This window comes from Cydia strobilella, chromosome Z (genome assembly GCF_947568885.1).
Source record: "Cydia strobilella chromosome Z, ilCydStro3.1, whole genome shotgun sequence".
Taxonomy (NCBI): Eukaryota; Metazoa; Arthropoda; class Insecta; order Lepidoptera; family Tortricidae; genus Cydia; species Cydia strobilella.
Window position 1 is genome coordinate 48,940,268 of NC_086068.1, and position 9,680 is coordinate 48,949,947.

General features: G+C 40.4%; 1 protein-coding gene across 1 annotated transcript; it reads right to left on the bottom strand.

Annotated features, from left to right (window-relative positions):
* Window positions 1-3,660: 3,660 nt before the first annotated feature.
* On the bottom strand, window positions 3,661-5,393 carry LOC134753779 (uncharacterized). Its single transcript, XM_063689719.1, has 4 exons — window positions 5,314-5,393; window positions 5,060-5,246; window positions 4,747-4,963; window positions 3,661-4,079 (listed from the first exon to the last, which is right to left on the bottom strand). The coding sequence occupies exons 1-4, from the start codon at window positions 5,391-5,393 to the stop codon at window positions 3,661-3,663; spliced, it is 903 nt and encodes a 300-aa protein (XP_063545789.1).
* Between the last annotated feature and the right edge of the window lie 4,287 nt (window positions 5,394-9,680).

Here is a 9,680-nt window from a genome sequence, read left to right on the forward strand (position 1 = left end):
TCTGAAAGAGGGTCATTGTTGTTCTAAAAGGTGCGCAGAAAATGATACGTGTCTGCACTAGAGCATTTTACGTTCGAAGTACGACTTTTTTAATTTTTTTACGATACGCAATTGAAATTTGAGTTTAAATGGATTTGTAATAAATTTTTCATTTTGATATTTGACTCTCCATTCCATAAATAACGATACTTTTGTCTGAATTGTTAATTGAAAGTACCCTCAAGAAATACTATAAAAATGTATACTTAGTCATGTTTCAAAAAAAATACATGCATTTTACTTTCCTCGTATTCGAAATGAAAAGTAGAGTGTTTAACTCGGGTGAAAGGCATCATTTCTGCCTCGGACTATTGGCGCTCTCACTGCATTCGAGCGCCAAAATACCTCGGCAGAAATGAGTGCCTTTCGTCCCTTGGTTAACAATCTACTATACAACAACTGTTAAACAAATATATACCTTATAAACACACCAGACAAAAACTAAAAAACAACAGCTGGCTTACAACTGGAATAAAAAAGTCGTGCAAGCACAAAAGGTTACTAAAAATATTAGTAAATCAATCAAACAGTATCATTTTAACAAAACATTACAAAATAATAACAAAAACACTTAAAAACTGTGTCAAGCAAGCCAAACGAATGAGGTATATAAAAGCCCTAGATAAATCTAAAAATAAGACAAAAACTATGTGGAATTGTATAAAAGAAATAACAGGGAAACATGCCTCAAAAAATCAGCCAAATAATATTAAACTAAGAGTATCTAATACTGACATAAATTGCCCTCAGCAAGTAGCTAATCATTTTAACGAATATTTTGCGTCAATAAGTGAACAACAAACCACTTCCATCGCAAGTGCAACCTGTTCAGTTAACTCTATATACATATATCCAGTTACAGAGCAAGAAGTGCGTAGTATTATCCTTAACCTACCTAATAAATTCAGCTGTGGCCATGATGAAATACCTTCTGTATTAATCAAAGCATGCGTAAACGAACTTACCGCACCCCTAACTAGGCTAGTTAACCAATCCCTAGATGAAAGTTGTTTTCCGGAAAGACTAAAAATAGCTAAAATTAGACCTGTGTATAAAAAATCGGGGGAAAAAGATAATACCAACCAATACAGGCCTATCGCAGTACTCCCCACTGTATCAAAAATATTCGAAAAATGTGTAGCAAACCGTGTATATAACTATCTAGAGAAATTTCAACTCATAAATAAAAACCAGTTTGGCTTTCGAAAAAACAGCTCAACAACACTTGCAGTTTATAACTATATACAAACAGTATTAGAGCATTTACGTGATAAAACCTATGGGGTTGGATTGTTACTAGACATGTCTAAGGCATATGACAGAGTATCACATCCCATCTTACTTCAAAAGCTAAATGACATAGGTATCCGTGGTCCAGCTCTGAACTGGTTAAAATCATATTTAAATAACAGAAAACAGTATGTCCAAATAGAATATTACAATCAACAATCGCGTCAGTTACAAACATACAAATCTAATTTAATATCCATTAACAATTCAATTCCACAGGGCAGCGTGCTCGGTTGTGTACTTTTTGTAATATATATTAATGACCTGCCAAAAATTACAGAACACAAGTGCGTAATGTTTGCCGATGATGTTTCACTACTCTTCAAAAGCCCCACGAGTAACGACGCCTATATAAATATAACCGAAACATACGTCACAATAGTAAACTGGCTAAAAGATCACAACCTTGTAATCAATAACAAAAAGTCTAAAATTATCCAGTTCAGACCACACCAAAAACGCGCCATAGACATAAGTTACATAGCAAAACAATTAAACATTGAAGAGGTATCGGATTGTTCGCTTTTGGGCATCACTATAGACACACATCTCGATTGGAAAAGACATATAGCAAGACTTAAAAATAAACTAGCTTCATTTATTTATGCCTTAAGTGTACTTAAGTCTAACACAAATGAATCATGTGCGCTTACAGCATATTATGGATATGCGCATTCCTTGTTACGATACGGAGTTTTATTGTGGGGACACAGTACTGACGCACATGATGCCTTTGTCATGCAGAAGAAATGCATACGCATAATCGTAAATATCAAACAAAGAACTAGTTGCAAACCACACTTTATTAGACTAGGAGTTTTAACCTTACCTTCAATTTGCATTTTAGAGTCAGCCATATTTGTTCGTAAAAATATTCATCTATTCGATTTCAGTACAAACCCCCGCCGTAATTTAGATCTAATTCTACCAGAACCAAAAATAGACATTTATAAAAAAGGCCCATACTACACGTCGATACAAATCTACAATCATATCCCCAGTTTTATCAAATCAGAAGAAAACAACAATACATTTGAAAAGAAATTAAAACAGCATTTATTAACAAAAGCATATTATACAATAACCGAATTTATGGAAGAAAGGAAATTATAGTCATAGGTCGTCCCACCTACCCCCTCCCCTACGTCCCCTATTGATCGATATGCTCGTAATACATATATATTATAATTATTGTTGTTACTAGTAATAATTTTGTGTTATATCATATACAAAGTTTATATACGTAGTTATAAGTTTGTAAAAGCCACTAGATATAGTTAAGTAACTGTAATTTAATTTAATTATCTGTATTTGCTACACCCTATTCAGGGTCCATGTGATACCATAAGAAATATGTAAATACTACCCAAAAATGTACCATGGAAGCAAGAAATAAATGAATACTGAATACTGAATACAATACATCACAATTTTTATGCTTACGGCGGCCCACGCTGCTTGGTTGGACTTTTCCTCTAGTACAGGTTGAACGGGGTGGTCTCCTCGCCAAACCGATTCAGCAACGACATTAGCGGTTAAAGGAATAGGTATTATACCGCCGACGTATTATACAAATTTGTTTGTCTAGTCGGCCAGATCATTAGTTTCGTCTAAGTTCGGCTGTTAAGTTCTCTATTTGTCCTTCTTGGATGCAGTCCCTGATGAAGTGCATCTTCATGTCTATGTGCTTCGACTTAGAAGTTACCATTGAATTATGGCTTAGCTTTAGGGCGGCTTGATTGTCATTTAGGATGACTATGCGCTCGTAGTTAGCCCCTAGATCCTTGTAAAGGTTCTTCAAGTGGATAGCTTCCTTCGCGGCTTCAGTCAATGCAATGTACTCGCTCTCTGCTGTTGACAAGGCGATGCTCTTTTGTTTCTTCGACATCCAGCTTATGCATGTACCAGCATACTTGTAACAGTAGCCTGAAAATGACTTTCGGTCGAGCTTACATGAGCCCCAGTCTGCATCGGCCATTCCGTGCAAATCGTTGCCGGGCTTCTTAAATGTCAGGCCCACATTCTTTGTTCCTTTTAAATAACGAAGTACTCTTTTAGCGCATTTAAAATGCTCTTCGTTATAGCAATCATTAAACTGTGATAAGTAGCTTATGGCGAACATAATATCGGGTCGTGTCGCCACTGCTATGTACATGAGTGTACCTATCAGGTTTTTGTAAGGGAGCTGCAGATGCTGAGTCTCCTCCTTTTCGCTTTTATCTAATTTAAGACCGGGCTCCAATGGCGTGGACACTGGTTTACAGTCTTCCATTCTAAATTTCTTAAGCGCGTGTCTTCAATAAACTTTTCTTGGTTGATTTTTATTTCGTTCTATTTATATGACATGTCTATGCTGATAAGCCTCTTTGGTCTTCCCAAATCTTTCAATTCGAATTTGGAATTTAGTAGGTATTTGACTTCATTAAGTATCTTTGGACTTGAGTAGGCAATTAGTAGATCGTCGACATAGATGACTATTATGAGTTTGGCTCCTCTTTTCTCTAGTACGTATACACATGGGTCAGCCTCTGATGCTTTGAATCCAATGTGTTTTAATTCTGTGTCGAGTTTCTTGTACCACTGCCTCCCTGCCTGCTTGAGTCCATAAAGTGCTTTAATAAGGCAGCATACTTTCTCTTTTGGAGCATTCTTTATGTCCATCAGCATGTTCTTTGTCTTATTGAAGATAGTTAAATGATCTTTTGTACTTTCTTCGACCATAATTTCTGTCAGATAATCTTCTAGGTAGTCTGAGTATTTCATAACGATTTGTTCTTCCAGTTATCCATTGAGGTACGCCGTTGTTACGTCCATCTGGTTCAACTGTAACCCTTCTTCCATAGCGATGCTAATGACTGATCTGATCGAACTTAATTTTTCAACGGGAGCGTATGTTTCGTTGTAGTCGATTCCTGGTCGTTGTGTGAAGCCCCGTGCAACAAGTCTTGCTTTTTTAGTGACGCTGTCATCGGGTCTGATTTTATTTCTAAGTACCATTTTGTAATTTACAACTTTCATATCTTTGGTTTTCTTTCCAATCTTCCAAGCATGGAGACTATATAAAGGAGCCAAATCTCTATGTATGAAAAGTGTCCATCAAAAAAACAGTAATTAGGCGGCGCCACCATACACCGAAATACTACCAAACACAACCTACGTAAGTTGGTCGGGTTATTTGTTGCCTTATATGGTTCATGTTATACTCATGTCACAGAGCCTAACTAGCGCCACCGGAGAGATTAGGATCTATTATTTAAAGCTGAAAGCGGTCACTTTTGCAACAATTCTGCCATAAGAGATTGGCATCCTTTCTATACCATCCATACTTCCAAGTCCCGTTTTTGACATGTGCTCGTATTTCAGCTTTTATTGCATCATGCCAGTATTCGTCATTTTCATTTTCGTCAAAGAGGTTACTTATCTCCGTGAGCATGTGACATTGTTCGCTATCACCTAGTATGAAGTCCTTCCACCATGAAGGTTTCCGCTTTTCTCTTTGGGGCCTCCCATTCTCAAATATCTGACTCTCGTTCTCAGGTATTTGCCTCTCGTTCTCAGGTATCTGCCTCTCGTTTTCGGGCATCTCAGCAACTTCTGGAGCGTCATCGAAGTGATCTGCTTCTTCTGGCTCGTCCTCTTGAATGGAATCTGTTGCATTGTGCCTGTTTTCTTAAGCGGATATCACTGGAATTTTGAGGAGGTCTTCATTTCTGTGCTCCGTGATTTCTACCTCTATCTCCCGTCTCTCGTGACTATTCTTGTGTTTATTTCTGTTTCCTCTTTCAGGTTTCTTTGTGTTGCGCTCCTCTTCGCGTACAAGGCTTTCGTAGTTTGTATCTTCGTCTTCAAAGTAAATTTTCTCTATGACCTTGTTATCCCTGCTTATCACCACGTCGTCATCTTTCGGTATGTAGATTCTGTAGCCTTTTGAGGTCAACGAGTATCCGACAAATGCACCCTCTTTGGTTTTTTGTGTCAGTTTACCTCGTCTGTTCTTTTTCAATACGAAGGTCTTCCTGCCAAAAACGTGAAGATGGTTTCCGGATGGTGTCTTGTTCATCCATTTCGTGAACGGTATGGTGCCATTTAATGTTTTCGAAGGGCTACGGTTTATAAGGTAATTTTCCGTAGAGACCGCTTCTGCCCAGAGCTTTTGGGGAGCATTTGCTTCTATCAACAGGCATCTGGCTTTATTTATGTCAATGAAATTATTTAAGTGATCACGGATATCTTCTTCTGTGATCATCCGTTTTAGAACCAATAGTTTTAGCAAGGTTGCTTTCCTCGTGGGGCCGGTGCTTTGATAAATCGCTTTTAATTTGTCCCATACGGCATGACGTGCAGGTCTTCACTTGTTTTAGTTCGGAAGGTGAAAGCAAAAGAAAAATTTCAGCCCTTGCCTTCAAATCTTCCTTGGTGAAAATTGACTTCGTCGTCTCATCCGCTTCTGGTAACAATATTTTCTCGCCACTGACGATATCCCAATAATTGTTTTTTATCAGGACGGCTTGCGCTTGTAAGCACCATGTGTCATAATTTGACTTGTTCAACGTTTCAATATTTCTATAACTCGTCGATGCCATCTCGATTATTTCCAGGCGCGGAGTTTCAGGAACCGCGCTCTGCTACCATTTCTGAGGGAATATTAGAGGGCAGCTGGAGTTACAGAATAAAACCACGGAGCACAGGCACAAATGTTTACGAAATCTTTTCTACGAATGACAACACAAATGCATTTAAAGTTACATGTCAAGTCATCCGAACATCCAAAGAGTCGATCGGTGGCGAGAGTTCCGTGGCCAGACCTCACAATCAGATCATCAGTACACCTTGTTTGGCACAGGGCAAGGCTCTATTTCCTCGGATCCTTCGTATTATGTTTATTTTGTTCTCGCAGCGAAACTCTGCTCACAACTCTCTCCGTAGTCCTTTATACAATTCAAATACTTTTCTTCCCGTATTTTGTAAGAGCGACATTTTATAAGATCTTAAAACACTTGTCTTAATGTCATCTTAATGTCAAACAGTTCGCGCTCGAAATCGAATCTGATTTTTCGATGTCGGCGGCAGAAGGGCAAGCGGATCTCCTCACGATTCCTTGGAATGGAAATCGTGTGCGAACTGGGTAATATATACTCATGTTATACTGGACTGAGATGACAGGTTGTAACAATGTTCAAACTAAGATAATTTAAGTTAAACATTGAAAATCGATTAAGCTAGGATCAAGTCTGATCAAGATAAGTATTAAGACTCAAGACTAATCAAGAATTATTTTCTCAGGAGGATGAGGGAAGTCGTCGGGGAAGGAAATTAATCTGATCCATTTCTTAAAAAATGCATTATGCGCTAATTAAGTGACATCTAACACAGTCATTAGTTGCTTAAAAGAGGCTGTGTTTTAATGATTTATTAGATGAGATTATTTCTGTATCCTCGATATAATATATTACCAGATTATCAAAGATGATGGTTCCTACCACAGACCTTTTTGGTCTGAGTTTCCACCTCTAGGTTTCCGGAGTCCGAATCCGAAAACATTTTCTACCGCTAGCGTTGGTCGTGTGCATAATAGTAGACAAGAATCGTAAAGACGGAGGAATAAGAACGAACCCACATTATTGTTATTCTTATAAGTGCCATAGCGTATAACTGTAGTCGGAAAGTTTTATGCCTACGAACAATAGAGTCCCCTGTTGATATGAGAACAGCTTATATTAAAAAATGTTTGATGCGTTGGGCGCCGTGCGGGTCACGCGACCCCTATCGTTCCCGAGTCGACGTCATGCCACGGGTTAATTTATTATTACAACATCGCGGCTGTGACTGTACGGTCAACTTCTAAAGTACTTAATACCTACAGCCCTCACTTCACTCTTACTCGGTTTTTTAGTAGACGGTAGCTGAAGTAGCAAGTGTGTATTTAGGTATCGCATATATGAGACGTAAGGGTATGCGCGTACGAGCAACTTAGACGCCAGGCGATTTATTTGTCTCTTTTCGACAAATTAATCGCCTTGCGACTAAGTTATTCGTGATGCGCGCACGAGAGCGACTTTTGTGTCCGCAACTATTTTGTCTCTCACATCAAGCCTATATATAAGTAGGTAAGGTAAGTATAGGTAAGTATAAAGTGCGCGCATGTAGTGACGCGACCAGCGGGCGACTTTCTGGCCGACCGGCAATTTTTTTGTCGCCGTGCGCGCACTTGCATTGAAACCAATAGGGAAGGAGACAGTTGTGACAGTTGCGTCGCAGGCTTGTCTCACGGACAAAAAAGTCTCCCGGTAGTCGCTTCGCCACGTGTGCGCACTTCCATACTAGCCCATAGACTTGATGTGAGAGACAAAATAGTCGCCGAGACAAAAGATACACTAACGTGCCGTCTTCAGAAATTCATGAAAAGATTACCTAGGTATGTAAAGCCTGACCAGTAATATATGATCATTGTCAAGAGGGCGCTGTTATTCTCATGTATAGGGTGACAGTGTATGAAAACATTAGTTCCAGTGAAATTCCGTAACATGGCGCGTGATCAAAGATTACTGGTCAGGCCAAGTCAGGCTTTAATGGGGTTGGCAACTGTTAAAGGTTTGCAGAGATGGCGCTATCATAGCTTGTTCCTTTTTCTATGAGACTTGGCTTAAAGGGCTGGCATCCAGGGCATTAAAAAAAACAAAAATTTGACACAATTCTAGGGATTGACAGGGCAAGCTATGCTGGCGCCATCTGCTAAACACTTCGGCCGGCCAACCCCATTAAACTTTTGTTTTACGGTAGACCTAGGAACTACTTACTTACTTACATAATTAGGCATCTTTGCCATTGTATTGTATTGTATTGTAGTTCGGGCGATTTTCCGCAACTCGACGACTGGCGCCTATTTTGCGTGACATGGGGGTGGGCTAGTCCTGCCAGCCCAGCTCCTCGAGGAAACCTATTAAACCTTTGATGTTGACTAGGACCTCGAGGAGGTCTCTCGGGGATCCGAGATGTTTTGCCCTGTATGGGGCCACTCCGCTGCACTCCAGCACCACGTGAGAGGCTGTTTCTTCTGTCTCCATGCATCCTCTGTATAGGGGACTGTCTGTGACACCTGTTATAAAAAGATGTTTGTTAAATAGTCCATGACCTGTTATGACACTGGTTACCATGCTCAGTCGGGTCTTTCCTAATTGAAGGAGCACCCTTGTGAGCTTTCCGTTGATGCCAGGCATGGCTTGTTTGGCCTGTCTGCATCTAGTCTGGTTTAGCCAATGTTCTGTGTGTAGTTTCCCTGTACGTGCCAGCAGCATTGAGCGTACCTTGCTAAACGGTATCGGGAGGATCGGTTCTGGGCCAATCGCTCCCGCACTCGATCCTTGCCTGGCAAGCTCGTCCGCAGCATCGTTACCCCGGGATCCGCTGTGTCCTTTGATCCATTGTAGGGTGATCTTATTGTTATGACATACCTCCATTAGTCGTTCGTGGCATTCGTGTATAAGTTTGGATGTGACTATATGGCTTTTTAGAGCCATCAAGACTGCTCTACTGTCGGAGAGTATGCGGATGGAGGATCCTACTACCTTCCTTGCAGTGATGGCAGCCGCCGCGTTTATGATGCCCATGCACTCAGCCTGGAATACCGAGTTATGGGCTCCTAGCGGAGTGGTAATTGACATGTTCAGGTCTTCTGAGAAGGTTCCAGAGCCCGATCCGCTGTCTGTTTTGGACCCATCAGTGAAGATTCTGAGCTCCCGAGGATTGAGTCCTTCGTAATTGTCGTCCTCGTATAACTGTATTTTGTACCTTTTGTCGAAGATAGCTTGTTTATGAATCCGATCCGTGCCCGAATTGAGCACTGGAAATTCGTCATATACCTTATCCAGGCAAGTTGTGTGAAGAGCTCCTATGATGTTGGACCATATATTAAGGGCTCGCAGCCTTACCGCTGAGAGACTGGCCTCTTGTTGTATGTGTAGGTGCAGCGGTGGAAGGCTTAACATGACCTCCATGGCTGCAGTCGGTGTGGACCTCGTACAGCCAGTGGTGGCCGCGCATGCGAGCCTTTGGAGTCTTTGTAGCTTGTCTCGTACGTTGCCTAGGTTTGTTCTTGGCCACCAAACCAGAGCACCGTAACAGAGTAAGGGGCGGATTATTGTCTTATAGAGCCAGAGAGTAATTTTTGCCATAAAAACGAATTAAATTCTTTCCATGACAGTTCGATTGACCTTGGATTGACCAATTTACTTGCTTGCTTTCGTACAAATGTGCAAAATAGGTACTTAGAATACTAAAATGACAGATCTGTTGGACCGGTACGACAAATTGTGACAATCGAACTGTAATTTTATTATAGGTTATAAAAAGGC